The sequence below is a fragment of the Xiphophorus couchianus genome, chromosome 9 (genome assembly GCF_001444195.1).
Source record: "Xiphophorus couchianus chromosome 9, X_couchianus-1.0, whole genome shotgun sequence".
In the NCBI taxonomy this organism is placed as follows: Eukaryota; Metazoa; Chordata; class Actinopteri; order Cyprinodontiformes; family Poeciliidae; genus Xiphophorus; species Xiphophorus couchianus.
In genome coordinates this window covers 1,023,791-1,048,138 of record NC_040236.1, presented here as the reverse complement: position 1 = coordinate 1,048,138, position 24,348 = coordinate 1,023,791, and the positions used below count along the sequence as shown (strand labels likewise).

At 40.0% G+C, this 24,348-nt stretch overlaps 2 protein-coding genes across 8 annotated transcripts in view; both read right to left on the bottom strand.

The window, feature by feature from the left end:
* The window catches only part of szt2 (SZT2 subunit of KICSTOR complex), a 152,547-nt gene extending 141,301 nt beyond the window's left edge, over positions 1 to 11,246 (bottom strand). For 4 of the 7 annotated variants that reach the window (XM_028026732.1, XM_028026730.1, XM_028026731.1 and 1 more), the window contains exons 1-2: positions 11,086 to 11,244; positions 7,519 to 7,644 (exon numbers count right to left, since the gene is read on the bottom strand). In XM_028026732.1, the coding sequence (XP_027882533.1) occupies positions 7,519 to 7,644; positions 11,086 to 11,109 (150 nt within the window). In that variant the 5' untranslated portion in view covers positions 11,110 to 11,244. Of the gene's footprint in view, positions 1 to 7,518; positions 7,645 to 11,085 lie in introns of all 7 variants that reach the window. The other 3 variants (XM_028026727.1, XM_028026728.1, XM_028026733.1) reach the window with 2 other exon arrangements.
* Positions 11,247 to 12,534: 1,288 nt separating this feature from the next.
* On the bottom strand, positions 12,535 to 17,062 carry ddx10 (DEAD (Asp-Glu-Ala-Asp) box polypeptide 10). The gene is made up of 2 exons (XM_028026756.1): positions 14,925 to 17,062; positions 12,535 to 13,994 (listed from the first exon to the last, which is right to left on the bottom strand). The coding sequence occupies exons 1-2, from the start codon at positions 16,272 to 16,274 to the stop codon at positions 12,912 to 12,914; spliced, it is 2,433 nt and encodes an 810-aa protein (XP_027882557.1). The 5' UTR covers positions 16,275 to 17,062; the 3' UTR covers positions 12,535 to 12,911.
* Positions 17,063 to 24,348: the final 7,286 nt, after the last annotated feature.

Below are 24,348 nucleotides of genomic sequence, written 5' to 3'. Positions count from 1 at the left end.
AAGGTGAAGAATTCCAGTCGGTGTGCGGGATATTTAGATTGGGCACAACTTAGCGATTTACTGGCAAAAGCAATCGGTCTGGCTGTTGAACCACCAGCAGGCACTTGTGACAGGACTGCACCAAGTCCGTCGGTAGAAGCATCCACAGACAGGAGAAAGGGCTCACTGAAGTTTGGGTGGGCTAGCACCACATGATCTAGCAAAGCCTGCTTCAGTTGACGGAAAGCCTGCTGACAATCTGTAGTCCAATCCTCAGCACGGAGCTGTTTGCTCGTTTCTTCCACCTCCACGCAGACCTTTAGAGAATGAGATCAGCTGAAACAATGGTTTGGCCGTAGCAGAACACCCCTCAATAAACTGTTGGTAGTAGACTACCATGCCAAGGAAGGAGCGGATCTTCCTCTGTGAGGGAATATTCGTGCCAACCTCCATAAGGTCTGACTCAGTAATGGTGGTGATAGCAGTCACTTTATTAGGATCAGACTGGATCCCATCTATGCTGATGAAATGACCGAGGAACTTCACTGACCTCCTCAGAAAGTGACATTACTTTGGGGCGAGCTTGAGGTTATGGTTCTGGAGTCTCTGAAAGACCATGTGCAGATGCTCAAGCGCTAGGTCTTCTGTTAGAGCAAACACCAGGACATCATTCAGATAGCACAACAAGCTCATGAAGTTCTGGTCACCAAAGATGCCTAGCATCATTCTCATGAATGTCGCTGGACTATTACAGAGTCCCTGAGGCATCCGATTATACTCATACAATCCAAACGGCGATGAAAAGGCAGTGTACTTTCGGTCAGCCTCATGCACTTCCACATTGTAATAGCCGGAAGTCAACTCCATGGTTGAGAAAAAGGCATTGCCCCCCAAGGCTGCTAGCATCAACTGGATGAGGGAGTGGGTGTGCATCCTTGACAGTGCGTGCATTGAGCCATCGGAAATCATTACAGATCCGTAAGTCACCAGACTTCTTCCACACGATTACTAAGGGAGATGCAAACTCACTGCTAGACTTTCATATGATTTCACGCTCCATCTCATCCAGTGCATCTCTCAATTTTTCATACTAGGTTGGTGGTATGCCTCTACATGGTAATCTGAATGGTTTCTCATCCATGACTCTGATGCCATGTAGAAAATCAGTGGCTTTACCACAATCCATTTTGTCCCTTGAGAAGATCAACTGGTATTGAACAATGAGCTCAGCCAGTTTAGCCTTATATTCAGGGGCAACGTCACATGACTCAATGTCTACACCCGACAGTCCCAGTCCTCTTAGCATTGCCTGAGGGGTATCAACTGTGCAAGGTGAGGATGATCTGGCAAGGTGCGGTACTCTGAGACAAGGCTGTGTCTTGCACTGCTATTTAACGGCACTTGTATTTGTTGATGAATGCCGAGTCGGGAACCAGCAAACATCTCCACTGAACAAGTACACACATCAGCCAACTTAGCATTACATCTCAAAGTAACTGACCTGTCTGATGGATTAATAACCTTTAATGGGAGCCACCCATCTCCTCTTGGAATTGACACCGACCTCCCCACTAAGACTGTTCTCGGTTTAGATCTTGCTGTTGTTGGCTCCACCACAACAGTACATCCAGCCAACAGATCATTCACCTGTGGCAACTTGCCCCAATCAGATGCTCTGTTATAGGTTCAAGAGTAACAGCTCGCTTGATTTTGACAGTTACAACTGCATCATAGACGTCTTCATCGGCAGCTTCCACCCTTGCCAACAAGCCTAGCATTTTCTGTTCTGCATCACTACTGTCACAGAGTGCTGTGGGGCCCTGGTCCTGGAGATCTTGCCTCAGCTTAAACCTGTAAATAATGTATCTCAACAGGTTACTGCCAACAATCAGTTCTTCATTCTGGTTCTCAACAATCAATGTCGGAACAATCACTTTGCAGTCATAAAGACCCATCTCCAGGTTGTACATGCCAGAAGGTAAGGTCCTGGACCCCCCACACCCAATCAACACAGTGGCTGTCGGCTCAAGGGTGGAGCTCCTTAAAACATCCCTATGTAACAGCTGCGGTATTACTTTAGAGCTCAGTGTGCACGCCATCGACCCACTATCCAGAAAGGCTCTGACCGTAACCACTCCTCCCAGTGTCACATCTTCATAAAATAAGTTGTCATGCTGTTTGAGTCTCTGAATGTTTTGGAATATTGGTGTATATCCCATATCTCTCACTAAATATGCACTTTGACATATAGACTCCATGTCATCTTCAACATTTGGAACAGGGGGTCACCTTTAGGCCCAGCACTTTCCCCCACCACATGCGGGCCAGTCAGTTTTCCTGAGACTGCACCACCTGCTTATCGCTCCTAGGCTTCCTCACCACAGCCCCTGGACACTCCGCTCGGTTGTGGTCAGGTGCAAAACAGCTAAAGCACAGATTGTTGGACCTGCAGTGGTACTGAGTAGTGTGTCCACCATTGCTGCTCACAGGACAAGGTTTTACTTTCATTGGCTGGTCCCTCTGGGTGTGTACCTTGAACCTACTTTGAAACTTGTGCTGTTGTGGCTGCTGCTCCAGAACACGTTCGAGCAGAGAGATGACCCGGTCCAGGCAGTCCGGCGAGCTCTCAGCTGACTTCCCAATAGGTGGTGCAACAACAGCAGCTGGAGGTAATACTTCAGTACTGAGTGTCGCACTTTGCACAGAGGAGGTGACTTCCTGGTGCTGGGAAGACAGGAAACTTAACCTTCTGTGTTTGGTTAATCGCTTGCAATTTCTGCAAGTGATTAACAAGCTTCTCAAGAATGTCAGGATTTTATGTCCTGACATAAGCAAAATCCTTTTGCTTACATTTTTATTTTGAAAGCAGGACTTCATGTCTTTCTTCTCAGCGCTTGTACTCAAAATTTCCGCTCACGCTCACACTTAGGTTGCGTTCACACTACAGCCTGAAATGACTCAATTCCAATTTTGTCAGATTGGATTTTTTTGCTGTGGTGGTTCACACTTCCAAATATATAAGCAACCTGTATGTGTTCTAAAATGTGAACAGGCAAACAACCTGAAAGTGTCCCGCAGAAGAGGGCACAATAATGTCACACAGAGACATTATTGTGTCTCTGTGAGAGTGTTCTCAGTGTTCTGCCAACTGCCATAAAAAGAAGTAGTGCTCAGTGTTTGCAGAAGTAAACATGGATGCCGGACGGGAGCAGCATATTAACAACTTAATCCTCATTATAGTCCGTCATATTTGTTGTTTTTCCTCCCGCTTAAGCGTAGCAAGAATAGTGACATTTGTCGAGTATCAGTGACATTCAGGTCGGATGAATGCGACCTGTACGTTAGGTCACATTTGAATCTGATACGAATCGGATATCCAAGTGGCCTGGGTCGCATTCGAATAGAATACAACCTGTGTTGTTCAGACTGTCATGAAAAGATAGCTGAGTTAACTCAGTGAAACTTGGAAATGTAGGTATTAATTTCGTGCTATTATCCACAACAAAGGGAAAAACCGAAACCACTTTCTCACTCTGTATCGGCCAAGCTACATACAGACTCGTTGCCATAGCAACTGACAACAATGCCGCTTTATGTTTTAGGATTTAACACCAAAAAAAACATTCAAGAATTTTGCACACAGAACAGAACATTCAGTCTGTTGCAGTAGTATGTTTTAGGCTTAATGTTTTATTAATAAATGATTGCTGTGGTAGATTATCTACGGCTTCTACTTTACTGAATTCTTTAGACACACAAATTAAAACGCACATTTCATTAAAAAGCTAAACAAAAACATCTTATTGCCATCTTATCTTTATTTATAAATGAAATCCATGCACCCCCAATTCTGCACAAAAATATCCGTTCATCCAAAGCCAAGTCTATCCTCGGCATGTCTTTTCTTGCATACTACTACTCCGTTTGAGAATCAACAAAGTGTCTCGAAGCAAACCTTTCAGCTCCGGTGTTGATCTTCCTTCAGTTATTATCTCCTGCTTCAATTGAAAATCCACTTTAGAAAACTGTTTAAGTGTAGAAATGTAGTCTTCCATGTTGACGGAAAAGAGGAGAAAACAAATATATCGCTGTACTTTACTTATTTACTGTATGTCTAGCTTGCTGTCACTGCAGTCACAAAACCAACTACCCCCCCTCTTCCAGATTTCACTAAATCTACGAAGCTGTTAGAGGTGCTGATGGTTTTAGCAACAAGAGGGGCCCCTAAGTCAAATTCTGCTCAAGGCCTCATACAGCCTTGAAGCAGCCCTGGATGAGTCAAATTTGCTGCATTGCTCAGAGATGCACAGTGCTTCAAATTTGACTAATAAAATATAAAACCTGCGTGACACATGACTAAGAGGCGAGCACGAAAGCTCCTCACTGGGCTGAACCTGCATGATGAGATTAGCGCTGGTTCGTTAACCTCTATATACAGTATATATACTGTATATATATATATATATATATATATATATATATATATATGTGTGTGTTCAAATGCCAGGTTTTTGTGATGTAAAAAAAATGACAGCAAGACAAATATTTTCACAACTTTTTCCACCTTTAATGTGACCTATAACCTGTTCGATGCAATTGAAAAGCAAACAGAAATCTTTCAGGGAGGAAAACACTAAATAAAAAACTTACAATAACCTGGTTGCATAAATATGCACACCCTTAAACTAATAATTTGTTGCCGCACCTTTGGCTTTTATTACAGCACTCAGTCTTTTTGGGTAGGAGTCTATCAGCGTGGCGCATGTTGATGTGGCAATATTTGTCCACTCTTCTCTGCAAAACCACTCCAAATCCAATAGATTGCAAGGGGATCTCCTGTACACAGCCCTCTTCAGATCACCCCACAGATGTTCGATGGGATTCAGGTCTGGACTCTGGTTGGGCCATTCCAAAGCCTTAATCTTATTCCGGTGAAGCCATTCTTTTGTTGATTTAGATGTGTGCTTTGGGTCATTGTCATCTTGAAAGATGAAGTTCCTCTTCATCTTCAGCTTTCTAACGGAATGCCGAAGGTTTTGTGCCAACACCGACTGATATTTGGTACTGTTCATAATTCCGTCCACCCTGACTAAGGCCCCAGTTCCAGCTGAAGAAAACAAGCCCCAAAGCATGATGCTGCCACTACCATGCTTCACTGTAGATATGGTGTTCTTTTGGTAATAAGCAGTGTTGTTTTTGCGCCAAATATATCTTTTGGAATTATGTTCAAAAAGTTCAACCTTGGTTTCATCAGACCACAACACATTTTCCCACATGTGCTCAGGAGATTTCAGATGTGTTTTTGCCAAATTAAGCCGAGCTTTGATGTGTTTCTTTGCCTACACCTATTCCACACCTTTGCCTTCCACCTATTTTTTCCATAAGCCCAGAAATATGAAGAAGACGGGAGATAGTTGTCACATGTACTGCACAGCCAGTATTTGTCAGAAATTCTTGCAGCTCCTTCAGTGTTGCTGTCGGCAGCCTCCCTGACCAGTTTTCTTCTTGTCTTCTCATCGATTTTGGACGGACGTCCTGTTCTTAGTAATGTCACTGTTGTGCCATGTTTTCTCCACTACATTTCTTGTGAACTTCACATCTTTTAATACAAAAACACAGTGGACCGGGCTTACTACGTTTTCAGGGGGAAATCAAAACCCTCTGTTGGTGTAACTTGGTTTTCAACACTGGCAGTTTCTGTGGCGGAGGTGGGCTTGGTGGTGGGGTGAAGTCACCTGTGACGCTGTTGCCATAAATTTGCCCCTAAATTCCACAGATTCCAGCCAAATTTGACTAAACTCACTAGGATCAATTCTTATCCATTCCCCTACAGCAATACTTCTCAAATAGTGAGGCGCAAGAAGCAGTATTTTATAATTGTCTGTATTTATGCTTAACTGATCAACGGCCTCCGGTCACCAGGTGGCAGCAGTGTTCGAACTAATCAACAGGCTGCCTGTTCAAGCCGGTAGAAGTAGCCTACACAGCACTGTTGTAAAAATGAGCTTGGAAAAAAACAACAAACGGAGCGGAGGATATGTTTTGAAATATATCTATTGTCATAGAGGAGAGATGGAGAAGGTCACCATGTTGAGATGGACCATTCACCATGTTTGCTACGGTCTAGAGATGTCTCAGATGAGAATATTATGCCAAGAGATATGAAGATGAAGTTCGTGTCCGATTGAAGCTTCCAATTCAGAAAATGGATAAAGGGTGATTCCACCTATTTTTTCCACTACCTTCAGTATCTTTCATCAAAAAAGTTTCTCGGGACTTCTAGAAATTAATTTGGGATCTCGAGAAGGTTTCCCGAGATTGAGAGTTGGGATTGCTTTGTTTTTCTCAATGTCCCCTTACAGGCTCCATAGAATAGTTTTTTTAGTGTCAGAATAAAGATGCAATATAGCTGGAAGAGAGTACCGTATTTTCCACACTATAAGGCGCACCACATTATAAGGCGCACCTTCAATGAATGGCCTATTTTAAAACTTTTTTCATATATAAGGCGCACCGCATTATAAGGTGCATAGAATAGACGCTACAGTAGAGGCTGGGGTTACGTTATGCGTCCATTAGATGGAACTGCGCTAAAGGGAATGTCAACAAAATAGTCAGCTAGGTCAGTAAAACTTTATTAATAGATTACAAACCAGCGTTCTGAAAACTCCGTTCTTTCCCAAAATGAATAAACAGCTGTTTTATTATTTTCCCCGAGGTAAAGTAAGTGACGTGGTATTTTCGTGACACAGTTTATCTTTTAACAACAGCAAGGTATAACATATAGTGGAGGGGAACTTTTCCTCGATTCAATAAACACATAAAAAACAGTCTGATACTGTTACGGTAAATCAAACGTTAGTGCAATCACAATATATATCCACTTCCGCACCATTGATTCGTTCATGTTAAATTCTCTTGCTGCTGCTCTATTCGCGTGTTCTACTGCGTGACTGATCGCCTTGAGCTTAAACTCTGTGTCTTAAGCGTGTCTCTTAATAGGAGCCATTTTGGGGTTTTTAAACAAAACCCAGCGTGCACCACGCGCTTCTTCTTCTACGGGGGAAAATGAAGTCGGCTGCTGCTTACCGTAGTTGCGAGACCTGTTGTGGCTCAATATTGGTCCATATATAAGGCGCACCGGATTATAAGGCGCACTCTCGGCTTTTGAGAAAATTGAAGGTTTTTAGGTGCGCCTTATAGTGTGGAAAATACAGTAATTAAATTCAAAAGGTTTGATAGTGATATGTAACGTGACCAGCTTGGCAAGTCTGGTTCTTTCTTTAAAATAAAAAATTGTTTAAAACATTGTTTCAAAGTCCTGTGGTTGATCACTTGATTCTGATATGTTAAAAGATTAAGTATTTCCTTGTGACAGAGTCATTTATACCCCACAATTTTTTACTGTGCGATTGGCCCAGTGGATCGCACCCATCCCGCGTGCGATTTTATCACACAGGCACAGAAAACATGTGAAAACAGATTAGGGAGAAACTCGGGCACAAAACATGACCTATTTGTGAAGCTGAACTAACTTACCAATTCAGATGTAGAGGCTGGCCAGATGATCTGATTCAAATTCCTGAGAAACCATGCTAGACGCACATTCCTAGATATCCGATAGTCCTCCTTCATGAGCAGGAAGATCTGGTCTGCCTCCTCCACCTTGTAATGGGAAGCACAAAATACATGATGTTGCATCTAAGCCTATTGCAAGTCAATAAAAACACCAAGCTAACATGGTGTTTTTGTTGGTGTATACTAACACGAATGGCTCTCTGGTACAATCGATGTTCTCATTCTTTTCAGTTTCAGTTTTCAAAATGCCTGATTGTGTCGTCAGCCATTTTGACGACACAAAATGCCTGTCTATTATCTTTCTGTTCTAACAGACAGAAAGATAAACTTTATTTTTGTGTTCCAAAGGTAGTTGGTCACAAGGCAGTTAATTTTGAAAAATCTTACTGAACAAAGACAAGAAAAGTGGATCAACAATCTACAGCTACAAACAGGAGGTGTGGAAACTAACAATGCCAGAGTTTGCAGCGCCCACGTTCTAACAGGTAAGGCTCAAATCGTTTAAATTGTATTTTCTAATATTTTATTGGACAGTTACTTAGAAGGTAAGGTAAGGTAATTTTATTTATATAGCACATTTTCAGCAACAAGGAAATTCAAAGTGCTTTACATGAATTAAAAGGAAATACAAACAAAATATCTCCTTACAAACAAAATAAACCAAAGAAAAGAGCAAAAGACCAAAAAGAATCTAATAATGTTAATCCAACATATGTAAACTAGATGCTTCTGTTCAGGGTTGCTAGATAAGTACAAGTAAATATCCTCTGGTCTGATTCCTTTGCTGGGCTGGAAGAATAGGAGTCTAAAAAGTAGTTGCTGGGGCGTGCCGTGGTGGCGTAGCGGTTAGCGCGACCAGTATTTGGAGGCCTTGAGTCCTCGACACGGCCGTCGCGGGTTCGACTCCCGGACCCTACGACATTTGCCGCATGTCTTCCCCCCTCTCCTTCCCTGTTTCCTGTCAGCCTACTATCATATAAGGGACACTAGAGCCCACAAAAGACCCCCTGGAGGGGTAAAAAAAAGTAGTTGCTGAGGTAGCTTTCTGGATTCTAAGTGTGTTCTAATCCCTGTTCTGGGTTGTTCTGGGTTATCTAACAACCCAGAACCTTGTAAGTCAAGGATACTTACAAAGATATTGTAAGTATGCTTGACTTCTAGGTTGCTAGATAAGTATTCTCTGGACTTTTTAGTATACTCTAAATTTGTAACAGTAATGAGTACTCCACAGTTTCTAAGTAATAATAAAAACTAAATGTTTCTGTTCTGGAAGATTTTTTTCTGGATTCTAAGTTTGTTCTAATTCCTTTTCTGGGTTGCAGTAATAGGAGTTTATCTGCATTTTACATCTTACTTTACAATTTTTTAGGTTGTCTAAGCGCAGCAGGTGATGTAGATTCCCAAGACTGGGTTTCTACCGTTAACCTGGGCTGTGACTATTTCTCCACTCTCTCTGGCCACGAACCATGTTTTCAATTGGGTTTCTGGAGATTGCTGCAAATGGTTGACTAACATTATAGAAATGCAGTATGCCTCAACATTAACAAAAAACTCTAGCATGAATTTGGGTTTACAGAAGCTGTCATCTGGCTCGTCATACAATATGAGTTCTGCAGCACAAGATAGATAGTTATGTTGGCCTCGACGCCAGATAAATCCTCAAGATTATATGACAATTATACCGAGACATTTGAAAAATCTGTTCACCTTTCCTGTCGTGGCACTGCACCAAGAACTACTGAAGGAAACAATATGAAAACGTTGGAAAACGATACAAGCGTAACTTCCTTCTTCACAAAATGTAAAAAAAAAAATGGTATAGCTTCAGAGTTTAGCAGTAGTAGGCTTTCTCCTTCATTTTTGTCAAAAGACTACAGAAATTTCTCCCTCTAGTGATAGACTCTTATATTTGTTTAGGTTGTGATTACCCAGAATGCCCAGCACTACAGTTTGCTTCCTGATTTTGGAGCCGCTCTTGTCTGCTTGCGTCTGCACCAGAGTTCATTCATCCAAACCAAGACCTAAGTTTTTAGGCAGAGCAGGGTCCATTTTTTTGGTTCGAATCAGAGTTCAACTGCACATTCACACATCCCCAAACGAACAGGACTTTCCAGACAAATGACCAAGAGTTCGATTAAAGCGTACTAAACAGGGCTGGTGTGAAAGCACCCTTAAAAAGTTTTGTTCAGTCAGTGTCCCGTCAAACCGCTATTAACTACACATCCTGATATTGGCCTTCAACTACAAATCTCATGCACTTCCATCATCCAGCCACATTTGAACAAAGAGTGGCTAGACAGGTCTGCAGGTAAGAAAGATTTATAACGGCAGCCTGCGCTGCTTTCTAGGGACTGGGCAGCCATGTTGAATTTTCTAAATCTAACTTATACTTAGGCCTGTTGCGATAGGCAATAAATCAATTAATCGCATGACAAATGAAAATTATCAACCTCATTTTAATTTATCGGCTTCATCTTTTCTTCCTGCATTTTTCTCTTTCTATAATTGACACTGGATGAAAAAAGGCTCAACTCCGGTGCTCTCCACTGACCCTCCATTCCTCATTTCCTTAGCGTCCATCTTCTCTATTTAAATCTAATCATTGTTGAAGGACAATATAGTATACAGACTTCATAATCTATACTCTTTTGGTTGAATGTAGTTTTTATTTCCACTTTGGTTTTATTATTTTAATTTTTTATATGTCATGTTTTATAAATACAGTATATATGACTACTGAAAGTAACATAGTTACTGGATTATGCTATAAAACAGCAAAACTTACCAACAACAATGACCCAATGCTATTAGTCCATTTTTTCTTTGGTGGTGCTCTTCCCCAGAATTATAGCTTTGCAAAGTTAGAACGTTTAGTTCATTTGCACCATGTCAGCAAACTATTGCTTTATCTAAAAGATGTAAAATTAGCATATGTTAAGAAAATCTTACAATCTCAAATCTGTATTTGCAGTTCTCTAGGAATAATAGCAAATATGAACAGCGTAGACTTATGCATTCAGGCTTCTACAGCATTTCAACAAATTTGCTTGAATTTGAGTTTTTTGGTTTGTTTGTTTTGTTTTTTTCAGTGGAGCCCTGTCATCACATGTCACAAAATAGGTGGAGTATGGTACAACACAAAAAACTGTCAGTTTCAGAGGTACATACACATATGAGTCGGGTAAACAATGGTCTAAATGCAGATTCATAAAAGGAAGGTTTGATATAAAATGATCAGCTATTGGCGGTTAAAATTAGAATTTTTACATAGAGCAGGAAATATCTTTGTTCATATGGCGGGGCATGGTGGACGCTTGATGGAAGCAGTACTAAAACATTGCCGTGCTTTTTATCCAACTCCCTTTAACTACTTCGCCTTTGTACCAAAGCTACTTCTTCCCCTGGACGTCATAGAAAAAAACTTTAGCTTTTTCTAACTCCGTTCATGATTTAGAAAAGAACAGAAGTTCTTCAAGTTCTGGGAAAATGGACCTCGTTTTTCCAAATGAAGTCAGTTACGAATGTTACCTCATTGTCCTTTCTCTCTGCCATGTTTGGTAGGACATGTAGACATCAATGATGTCCCCAAATCCAGTTAAGATCAATTAGTCCAAACACTTGTGTATCTGCTGCGTCTCAGTGTCAGAGCTCACTCACAACTGGCATCGTGTCCTCGAACATGACTTCCGGCTGTGGGGTTCAAAATAAAACGTCGTGGTCATTAAAGGTAGTCAATAACCTTCAGTTAACGCCCTCTAAATGTAATATAAATGCAGATTTTGGCCTATAACCCCATTACACTATAACTTTGTTATAATCGAACTAAAATGGACCCCTGAAATGTAACATGTCATATCGTCTGTGCGTTTAGTATTTTTGTTTTGAAATGCAACGTTCACCACTCTACCCGAATAACATGTGATCCGGAAGTGTGGCCGGCTTTCCGGTAGAAACAATTATGAAAAGAAAAACAAGACGAGGAAACTAAAGGTGACGCATTACAAGTGAAGAGCGCAGCCCGTTAAAATAAACGATGGAATATGCTTAAAAATATAACGTTTTTTTTTTTTCTTTGAATATTGAGTCATTTACAAAACAAAAATAACGACTTACTTACCACAAGTCTTTAACAAAAATAAAATGTAAAAAGATGAGCAGGAATAACCGCAACAGGCTGCAAAGAGCTGGCACATGCACTCTGCACATACATATAAAATGTACCTTGTTGTCTTGAAGTATTCTTGACATATTCAAATCTAATATCTTTACAACCTTGTGACTTTGCTACAACACTGTCACCATGTGTATTTTAAAGCACATTTTTTTCTAAATGTGCTTTAAGTTTTTTTTTAAGACAGTTTTTCTGCATATTTTAAGCCCATTGCTGTTAGCTAGAAAAACAGCTGAAAACAGATTTGTTCTCCCAGGGTCTTCTATGTTTGTTTTTATACGATGTGTGATATAGTCTTGTTTTTATGGTTTACTTTGTGCCTGTGAAAAGAGCTTTGTAAATTTAGCTTAGATTTATTTTCAGAGAAAGTGGAGACTGTATATCTGAGCACATTCCACAAATGCAATGCAAAAAAAGTAGATAGTATCTGACAGTTTAGTTAATCTGAGATAAGGCAAATAAACACACAAGTTGGAATTTTTAATTTCCCATTTTTTAAGCAGATTTAACCTCTGCTGTTCTTTTGATCAATGGTAGTTATCAAGACATAAACTGGAGCTCTGTACCCTAAAGTTCTAGTTTTACTTGGAGAAAAAGTAAAACTAAACTTGAACAATCAACATAGGAAGCCATCTCTGCTACAGGCCAGAGTAACATAGCCAACAAGGTAGGTTGGTGTGACTTTATAACTTCAAAACTTCTCATCTAAAAATAGGCACACTCTGGTAGTTTCTTGCCTAATGTCCAGAAACTACCAGCAGAGGTGGGAAAATTACACTGAATATATTTAATCACAAACTCAGTAGTTATAACTCATATCTAGATTTATTGATTTTAAACAAAAACCAACACTCAACAACAACCAGTGATAAAAACTAGTGAGCAATCAAGAATAAATGGAAAAACTAGGAATATTGGACCTGATTTGTTATTTTATTATATGGCATATATATGAGAAAAAATGTATAAATCTAATCTGTAGGTGACCTTTTCATGACCCAAACTTGAAAGCCTGATGATCTGTAGTTTGAACAGTTTAACCAAAGGTCTGACTAACAGAAATAGAAACAAACATTGAATCTGGCCCTTTTATTTGATACTTTCAGACAATATTTAAAACCAGAACTGAATTCAGTCAGTGTGTTTTCAATCAGTTTGAATTTCACTCCCTGGTAGTCAGTCTCTACTTTGGTCCACGCAGCAGATGTAAAACCAGCTCTTCATCTTCAGCCAGTGAAAGGCCAGTGTCCAGGCCAGTATGCTCATCATTCAGCTGCTTTCCTTTCTTTCTTGTCACCGCTAAAGGCTCCTCGTTGCAGATGTGTTCTTGTTTAGCATAACCCTCCTCCTCTTCTTCTGATGAGTGCAACTGATCGGGATCTGGTAAGATGCTGGAGTCAAACTCGCCCCCGCTGTGACAGGCCAAGTATGCTACATTTTCCTCATCAGACCTCCGTTGCTGCTTACTTGCCTCCCTCCTGGCCTCTTTGGCCTTGAGCCTCTTATTTCTGTGTTCAGCTTGAACCTTGCGTCTGTACTCTTGCTTGTCAAACTCCTGGTCTTCACGTCTAAGCCTGTCTCTGGCCTTTGCCACATTGATGCCTAAAACATTGTCTTCCTCATCCTCAGCAGTTACTGTTTGCTGCACTGGGGGCCAAAGCTGCACAGCTTCTCCTTCTTCATTAAAAGTAATTTTGGTATTGATTTGGAATTTTCTCTTTAAGAGCTTTTTTGTCTTTTTAAACTTTGTTTCTTTTCTGGTGTTATTTGGGCCTTGGGAAGTGTCCTCCACACACTCTGGGTGCCCCGACAGCTCAAAGACATCCTTTCTTTTGACAGTCAGCAGTTCTAAGTCCCGAAGATCATCTTCATCTTCACTAATGTCACCATGAAGTGCTTTTGAGGACTCGTCCACATTTTCTTCTGTGTCGTGTTCAACAACTTCACAGGGCATCTTGTTACTCAGCTGAACCTTAAAGCTCTGGAGTTCTTCCTCTTCATCAGACTGCTCCTCATCCTCATTCTCTGCTTTCTGTGCATGGGCTTTACTGAGGAAGCGCACCCTAGGGCAAACAGCAAGGCCCAGAGACTGAGCATACTGCCTAATCGGCAGCTGAAAGATGTCAAAGACTTGTTTGTTTTTCATGAGATAGACTGAGCGCAGGTAAGAAACAAAACACCTCTGGGCTCTTTCTTTCTGCTCCATCTCCTGGGCCAGGAAGGCCTCCAGCTTCTGCTGCACACTGTGCACTTTTTCTGGATTCACCTGAAATCAACACACAGATTCAGTTGAGTTGTGGGTATGGACATAGCTCTAATTCACAGCTTCAAGAAAATTTGAAAAATAATGCTGTTTTAATTTTAAGTAATTCTACTATGAAGAATACAGTTTATAAATTATGAAAACACACTGTTAAGGTTGGCAGATCCTTCAGTTTAATGGATCCAAATAAAAATATTCAATATTTTCTGTCAGGTTAAAACAGCTGTACTTAAAACTTATGAACATTTAGAATGGCCAAATTAGAACAAAATCACCTCATATCAAACTCTGCTTCTTACACTTGTAAATGTTCAAAACCTCAGAGTGTCAGTGTTGTATTTGGTACTTAACCCAGTCAAAGTTTTTAAACCAGACTCAGTTACAGCCTAGTACACTAGTGTGAAGAAAACATAGGTGACAAAATAAATTTGTCAAATGGTATTAAAAAAAAAAAAAAATGTTTATATTTGGGCTCTTTTACACAGGAACTCTAAAAATGTCAATTTGTCAAATACATCTCAACATAAATTTGACAGAAAATCATGTTGAAATGAAACTATTCCCAAGCTACCAGGTTTAAATTAAATTTAAAAAAAACAATAAAAAATATTTTACTCTTTTGAAATAAATGTTTTACCCTTTAAATAAAAATACCCATACACCCCCAACACATTGCAGAGAAACTAAACACTTTTTGTTGCTATTAACAAGCTCCTTAGAGAATATGTAACCATTTAACTTATTGGAAATGATATTGTCTCATTCAACTTGGTTTATTTCTAAGCATGGACTTCAGCCATAAATGCTCAGTATGGCTGCAGTCATTTTTATGGAAACCTTTTAGCCAGTTCATGTTGATACAAGCAAAATATTGATGTTGAATGTAAACTGTGAGCCAGACTATGTCTGGAGTGTGGATGCAGGGTGTCTCACTTGGATCTGATTGATGGGAGCCTTCTTCTCCTGCAGCTGGGCCAGCATGGCTTTCTCTTCAGAGGGGAGCAAGAGCAGCAGAGCTTCTCCACCCTCCTTGTACCTAGCTGTGCGGCCTACCCTGTGGATGTAGGTGTCTGCGTCCTCTGGACAGTCAAACTGCAGCACCCAATTGACAGCAGGGAAGTCCAGGCCTCTAGCAGCAATATCAGTGGCAAATAGGACTGCACTCTGCTTTTTGACAAAATTGTTGTAGACCTCCACCCTCTTCATTTGCTGCTGCTTTCCATGCAGCGCCAGGATGGGAGTCCCAGGTCTTAGACGACAGAAGGCTCGAAACAGATACTGAACCTCTTTGCAACAGGCAAAGAACACAATAATCTTCTTCTTCAGGTGGCTTCTAATAAAGGAATACAGCATGTTCACTTTGTGGTGCAACTCACACACCACGTAGCTCTGCTCCAAGGTGGCCGGCGTGCTGAACTTGGCTTTCTCGTGAACCCACACAAACTCTGGATCCTTGAGACTAAGACGGGCCAGATCTTTCACACTCCTGGTCTGTGTGGCGGAAAACAGCAGGGTCTGTCGTGACTTGGGCAGGTTATCCACTATGGCATTGAGCGTGTCTGCAAAGCCCATGTCGAGGATGCGATCCGCCTCGTCGAGGACAAGCATGTGCAAGCTGCTAGCATGGAAGGAGGCTGTCTCGTCCATGTGTTGCAGCAGCCGCCCCGGGGTGCATATCACAATGTTGGTGCCGGATATCCGCTCTGACTCGCTCTTAAGGTCCTTACCCCCGATGACGAGCCCTGCGGAAAACTCGTGATTTTTGCCTACTTTGCGGAGAACTTCGAAGGTTTGATAGGCGAGTTCTCTGGTTGGTGATATGATGAGGACACCGAGGCCGTCCATTGAGCTCCACTGCTGACGATACAGACATTCCAGCACCGGAACGAGGAAGGCTAAAGTTTTTCCGGAACCAGTCTTCGCAGCACCAAGGACATCTCTGCCACGCAGAGCGGAGCCAATCGTTTGTCTCTGGATTTCTGTGGGCTGGCGATACTGAGCCTCCTGTAGACCCAACAAGGTCTTCTTCGAGATCGGAAAGTCCGAAAACCTACAAACGTCCGTCGTGTTTATGTCACCATATCTGCTCACCAGACTTTTGATGTACTCCCTTTCTAGTTGCCACTCGGGTTTTTTGCTCTGCATTCTCCTTTGTTTCACACGGTCTCTCCCCTTCATGTACTTGTTCTTCCACTTCTCGAAGCATTTTACTGGATCGGCGCTCCTTCTTATCTGAGCGGTTTTTGGTTTCTTTCTACTGGAACTCTTGTTTTTTTCTTTCATCGTTCAAAGTAAGCACAATGTCACACTGACGCTAGACTCCACACACTCAGCGTGATGAACATGGATTAGTGTCGCGTGCTGTATGACGTAATTATCTCGCGACGCAGTAAAACATTTCTTCTTCGTTTTTTATGGCGGTTGGCAAGCAGCTTACTGATGTGCATTACCGCCATCTACTGGAATGGAGTGTGGATCTGGACGCTACATATATTTTTCCCACAAAAAAATAATACAGATGAAATAAATAAATAATTAAATGAATAAAACTTATATCCTTTCTATCAATTTAGTTTTCTTAAGATAATTCATTAAAGCACAAAAATATTCAGAAGTAGGATTTTTGTCCAAAATATCTTGCATATTTAACTGTAATTTATTTTCTTGTAATTGACACATTAATTCCCGTCTCTCAATAGAATATTTAGAACAAAACAACAAAACATGCTTTACTGTCTCTTCTTGAAAACAAAAGTCACAATTTCCTGTGGGATGCTTTCCCATTTTAAATAATGTACTATTTAACCCTGTATGACCGAAACATAATCTGGATATTATGGTTTTCTCTTTTCTATTTCGTCTTGTTCTCCTCATTATACTAACTTTTCTTTAAATACTGTAAAGCCACCTACCAGTTCTATCTTCTTCCCAGTGCTTCTGCCATCTTTCCTTAACCTTTTGTTTAATAATAGATTTAATTTCTTATTTACTAAATGGTACCAATATATCAACATAACTATTTTTTTGTAGCTTGTTTTGCATTTTTATCTGACAACTCATTTCCTTTTATTCCTACATGTGATGTTATCCATGTAAACCCATTGCCTGAATTCTATAAATTAATAACTGAATCTCCAATAAAAGGTCTGGTCTGCTAATAGAATGATTATTTTTTTATGACTATAATGATGAACTTGAATCAGAACATATTTTTCTTAGTGGACGAACTTCCTCAATCCATCCTAAAGTCAAAATAATTCTTGTATAAACCCATCAGTAATTCTTTTACATTTTTGATACTGAATTCTGGAACAATGAATGACACCCCATTATTGCTATTTGAGCTTTTTGAAGCATCTGTATAAACTTAGACATATCCATAGTACTTATTGTCTAAATATGATTGTACTGACTATGGATCTAAAAGGTTTTCTTTTTTTCCTTTTCTTCAACAAAGTAAAATCAACAACACCTATAGGAAATAGAGACGGACGAACTGGTGAAAGAGGAACTGTTTGATATTTATATGAGATAAATCAAAGTCTTTTATAATGTTTTCTATCTCCCAGCCAAAATAATTTAAATTCTTTTTTTCCTTTTCCCAACTAAGTTTTAAAATTTCTTGACATGGATGATTTCCATTATGGCCCTTTTAATGACACCAATAAATTGACTTTAACTGTAATCTTCTGAGATGAAGTGGCATCTCTCCCATTTCTACTAGTAAAGCTGACGATGAAGTTGTTCTGACAGCTCCTGTACATAACCTCAAAGCTTGATACTGAATATTATCTATTTTTTTGTGTAGTGTTGCTGATGCTGATCCAAAAGCTATACTGCCATAATCAAACAACAGACCTTATTAAACCAGTATATATTGCTTTCAATGCTTTTCTCTCAGCACCCCACTCATTCCCCACCAAATACTTCATTACATTTCAAACTCTTACATTTATCCATTACTTTTTGAATATGAATTTTCCAAGTAAGTTTTTCATCCAGCCATAAACCCAAAAACTTAAATTCTTTTACCCTTTCTGACTCATGATTATATATTTGCAGAATTAAATTTTCAGATACTTTCTTCCTAAACCGTAGAAAATAAAGCTTTTGTTTATAGAAATTTTAAATCCCCATTTAAAAGACCAGTCTTCTATATTATTAATTGCTAACCCTCACAGACAGTGAAAACCTTCCTGCCATTTCCTGCCAAAGTGCTGCTGCAGCCATCAGACCAGCTGACGGGTCGTGATGAAGGATTTTCAGAGGAAGGACTGGAACTCCAACCGCTGGCAGAGGCCATTCCAGAGGCTATTCCAGGTGTAACTGGTGACCAACACACCTGCTAAAGTCCTGGAAGGAACAACCTGAATTCACACCAACCACTGTGAAGGACTACCTGTCTGTAATATCCATCTAGATCACAACTCTAAATCTGAAACAACAGAGTGAGTAGCAAAACGTCACTCCACCAAATATCAAGTAGTACAACTTCTGACACCAAAGAGGACAACGTCCAGAGCAACAGCTAGTTCAAAAGTTTCTGAAAGGCTCTCCACTCAAAGAACTATTGCTGGTCCACTGGCAAGTGGTCGAATCGGAGAGTGAAGATTTGTACCAACACTTTTCTGATAGGAGGCAACAAATACTCATGAGCAGATAGACTATCAGTAGTCCTGTTTCTACAACATTTTCCAGATGGGAAAATCTGTTTTCTTGTTGGCTTTTGAACGGATACTTATCTATCACTGCACTAATGTAATCTTTTTGTTTTTGAGGGGTTTCCTAGAAACACATGAAATTTAGTAACTTAATTATGATGATTCTTAGCTGTTTCACTTCAAAAGAGTTGAATAATTTAGAAATTAATTATTCTAGGCATAAGAGAAATCAGCTTAAAATAACTCAAATGTGCGTAAAATTAAAGTTTAGCTAATAAGTTTAGATGTTTAGCCTTAGTTAATTATAAGTTAAGCACAGGAAATACACAAATTTATGTTCTCTGTTACCACATTAAAATATGACCTTAAGATTTAGATTAAACAAATGAACTACATGCCTTAATATACTAACGTCAGGCTGTAACACCAAAATTAAAATGTGCATAAAATCAAAAGTGAGGGGTTAACATAAATAACATGTAATGCATGTTGAGATTTTTACTAAAGTAACATAAAAATCTGATTTGACAAAAACTTTACTAACTCCATAAAGATTAAAACTCAATTTTCTAACTTTTAATGCTGAACTACCAACTTAAAGAAATTAAATGACCAATGAATGCTTTATGAATTTATGCATTGTTTTAGAATTGTAACTAGGATGACTTTCCTAATACTATGCTTTACTTAAAACAAAAATGCCTGTTTCTGTCATGATTCCAGCCCTTCAGCTGTGCTGATTGCTCATTGCCCTCACCTGCACTGAGCTGGTCCCTACTTAAACAGCTGCTCGTCACCAGCTCAGTGCGAGATCGTCTGTTGCCACTGTCACAGCTTTCAAGCCTTGTCTCATGTTTCAAAGAGTTTTCTGGTTTCTGATCCTGCCTGTTTTTGACCACAGATTTTTGCCTAATCCTTCTGCTGTTGAAAGTCCTGTTGCTGAACCCTGCCTGTTTCTGACCTTGCCTCCTGCCTTCTGGATTTTCACTGCCTGAGACCCTCCTGTGCATGACCCTGGACCGTTTCACGACTCAGCCTCTGGTTGGTGGATTTTGTCCCTGTCGTCTGTTTGTCCCCTGAGACCCCCACAGATCTCCCCTTGTCCATTCACCGTACCCTCCCCGGCTGGACTCCTGACCCCTGTGGATTCTTCGTCCCTGACCCACCAGTGTGACCACACCCTTCTACACCATTTACTTTTGTAATAAAACTTTTTGGCTAATGTTAAGGAAAATGATTTTTTAAGTGCTAAAATACTTACAACATGTGTGGAGGAATATTGAGCACTTTTATTGGAAAAACAGGCTTTGTGTGACCCTTTGAGATGGCCCAAGGAGACAAGCAGACGCCTTCCATTGTCTGCTTAAGAGCACATAAGGGCCATAAATTAGCATCTCCATGGAAACGGCAGCTGGAATGTGGGACGTCAAAACTCCAGGGGAGTCTGCGAGATTTATCTCAGGACTTCGGTGCCGGGGACAGTCGTACCCAGTACCTCTGAGATTAAGTGTTCTTCCCCTTCTGGCTTGACGGAGACCAGACGCCCGTTCGAGTTTGGGTGTAAAGGGGGAGACTTCTCAGGTTTCTCTGGGGCCAAAAACAGGTCTCTGATTGGTTGAACAACAGAACGCCTTCTTTGCATATATTAAAGTGAGGAAACGCCTACTCACTATAAAGTACATGTAACGCTAATATACAGCGAGTTTTTCCCATCTTTTTTCTCTCCACGTGGGCGCCTTTGTCTGTCTTTGTGTTCGTTTGTCTTCCCCTGGTGTGTCTTTATTTTATTTTTATGAGAAAATGCATATCTCTGTATCTCTGCAGCTTTGTCGTTCATTGCTTTGTTTATGAATTAAACTCTGTGATCTGTGATGTCAACACGCCTTGTTTTAGTTTCGTTTTACAGCAGGCCGCTGCTCGCCGAGAAGAACCCGGCTGTGTTAAGGAAGAGACGAGCCAAACGTTTTGTTCAAAGTTTTAATAAATTCTTCCTCAATACTAACCATCCTCTTGTGGCTGCGTTTTGGGTTCTGGCTGATTCTGCTTTTACCATTACAGTTTCACAAAATATATCCCTCTCCTTTCTTTTTATCCTTAAGTATGCACTCGAAGAGAAAATCAACTTCAGAAATTACTTGTTTTTTTTCCTTTAATTTTGACCAAAGAGGTTGAAATCAGATGTTGCTTGTTTATAACTTGGGTTTATTTAGGAACAAAGAGGATGAAGTTAAATTTGAATTTGTTTTATTTTGAAGTGTCTGCATTAGAATCAGATGGGGCAACATTAAAATTTTACTTATAGATTATAACATGGGTTATATTAAAATCAAAGTGGATGAGATTATATTACTGTACATTTTAATTAGATTTTCATAAGAGGATGACTTACTATTACATAAACTTTAAATTTAAATTTGGGATTAAAATTTGTGTAAAACCTACATTTTCATTAACATAAGCAATATAAAATGAAATAATTCATAAATATCATGTGTTAGGGAGTTCTAATGATTGAAATGCATGCACTTATTTTGCAGGTCAGAATTTGGGATTAAAATAATTATTTATTAAAGCAATTAGAAATATTACTTAGAAAACAGTTTGGTATTCCACTGGTACTTTACTTCCAAATACATTATTTCAAATTTCTCCTTTATAAGTTTCCTTAAAGATGACAAAACGTATAGAGGATTGTCTCCCTGTCAAGGAGAGGTTGCAGTATAACTTTTCCTACCTAACAGAAGTGACAATAATAAAGGGATGAATGCCGATAGGTTTTTTGTATCTTGCTTATATGTTTTTGTTTCATCGTACAGAATAATGTTTCAATGACTGAATGAATATGTAATGTCTTAAAATGTATGGAATAACTTTTCACTTCTCACCATAAAAATTGTATAAATTTCCTTTTACATAATCAATGGGATGGAATAAAATTTGACCTGGTGATTAGAAATAAATATTACATATTTACTTCTAATCAAAAGCAGGGACGTTGTGGTGGAAAATTACTACAAGTTAACATCTGCTGATCATGTTATATGAAATGCTTGTGAACTCTCACCAAAAGAATTAGTTGAGTTACATGTACAAGGCTGGAAGTTGTCTTCTACAGCTGCATCAGAACCAGACTGTTTGGCCCCTTGTTTTCAATTCTTATCCTTGGTATAAAACTCATGTGTTGTCTCTGCCTGGCGAGCTTTTCATCCAGACCTGCTTCATTATTGATTGTCCTACAAGCTCTCTGTATTGTGCATAATATATGAATAAACTTGATTGAGTGATTTCACCTGACCAGTGCTTTCTTACAATAGTTTTTTCCACAACAATTTGGTGCAGTGACCCGGATCCCTCGACTGGACATCCGAGGACATTGACGAACAGTGTTAAGGAGCCGACCTGGACTAAACTCCAGCCTCAAACCTTGACAAGGGCTGTTGGTCGGATCCACGGCTCCAGCGTTGAGATCAACAAACTCAAAACCACAGTTATCAGGAGGGATACTCACTCAGGCTAACAAATTAACTTTGCAAATTCTAAATTATAAAATCTAAAATAGTAAAGGATCCTATAAACCTTTCACCCTGGGGAATAGAGATTGAATGTGTTTAAAGGAAAAGTTGCGTTAAAGTCCTAGGAATCTTTTAAAATAAAAAAAGAATATATATATATGTATATGTATATATATATATAAAGGATGGTGGGTTAGAGTCCCTCCAATTGTTTGGGTTCGAGTCCTAAACCGGGTTAAAGGAACCACGGGTTTCTAGGTTAGAGTCCTAGTGAAAGACCTTATCAGTAAATAAGGCAAGTATTTTCTTGAGTTTTGGTTTTCTAAATCGAGGGAACTAAACCTTTAGAGAATCCTAAAGACCTATATCGGAAATAAAGGCCCCTCTTAGAGGATTAAGCGGCAGAGCGACCAAAAAGCTGATTTGTTGGATTCTACGAAGACGTTTGCAGTCTAAAGAGGAAATCCCACCCAATTCAGGAAGAATGGGTCTACATGGCTCCAGAATGCAATCTCCTCCTCAGGGTGAATTGTTTGACTATATGATAATGAAATATTGAAAAAAAAAAGCAGGAGAAAATGAATAAAGAATAAAAATACTGAACATAAATCTTTTGTGGATAAATTACAGGCCTTAATATGTTTGAAAAAAAAAATAGTTTGTTCTTTTTGCATATTTGCATAAACAAATGATTTCATTCCCTAAAAGGATCAATCAATTAAGGAACCTTTTCTTACTAAAAGCAGCTCAAAGAACTGTAAAAACAATTAGCCCTCAGGTGTCAAGAAATGGTGGCGTTGAGGTGGTGAGGCAGACGCTGTAGACCCAGGATGCGATAATAAATGATTTTAATAATGAATGTCCAGCAAACACAGTCCAACCAATGGGCAGCACGGCAGAGCGGAAGCCAGGGCTCGACGCCGGTAGCAACCGTTACACAAATGGACAAGACGACAGACTAGAAGTCAGAATGAGCCGAGGACCCAACAAAGACACAGACACACAGGTGACACTAAATACACAGGAGGTAATTAGGGAACAAGAAACACCTGGCAGTAATCAAGGGGAGAACAGGACAACACAGAGACACAGAAAACTCGAAATAAACACAGAAAAACACAGATCATGACATCAGGATTCTCTGACAAAACATTCCACAAATGGGAGCCATAATCTGGATGGATGATAAATGACTAAAACTATATGAACTTGCAAAAGATTAAAATAAGAGTCATAAATACATATGTATAGAAAAAACAAAGCAACTCCCAGCCTCCCAATAAAACAAGCCTAATCAATTTCTACTTGCTTCTTCTCTTTCCCTCTGTCTGAGCCTCACTGCAGTGCATCTGACCTCTGACCTCAACTCCTCAAACATGTCCTCCCATGGACCAGATGATGTCCCTCCTACAAAACCAGCCGATGAAAGTGACCGAGAAGATCCAGAGAATCAAGAAGATCAAGAAAACCTACATCACCTCCGGGCACTTTAGTGTCTGTTGATCTTAATTTTTTTGACACTGGAGAACTCATGAAACATTTCCATTCAGGGGACAACTGTCGGTCTCCTGGTGGACATTTGGACTGAATACTGTGTGCGACTGAGCTTTAACAACTTCCGCTGGTCTGCTGTCCAGTATCTGATACTGGACAGGTATCAGGTCCAGTAAGAAAAGCTAAACAAAGCTTCAGAGCTGTGAGAGAAGAAGACTCTGTGTCATGAAGCGGTGTGGTGAAGGTGGTGAGGCAGATGCAGCGGACCCAGGTATGATGAATAAATGTTTTAATTAAGGAAAGCCAGTCAAAACAACGAACAGCAGGCACCAGGAAACACTGACGACGAACTGACTAGACATAGACGAGGACCCGACGAGGAACAAGGAACACAGGTGGAGTTAAATACACGGGAGGGTAATCACAGAGACGAGACACACCTGGGAACAATCAAGGGGAGGACAGGACAACGAAGAGACTTAACGACACAGAAAACTCTAAATAAACAAGGAAAAACACAGATCATGACACTCTGAACTGTTTGACGCTTGTTTCATCTGTGGACAACATGGACATTGACTGAGGGACAATCTGGACAACCCAAAGATCCAATGCCAGAACCAGTTGGACTGACTGGGAGCCAGAGGAGAGAGATTTGGAGGATTTCACTGCAGCGACACCAAGAGGGCA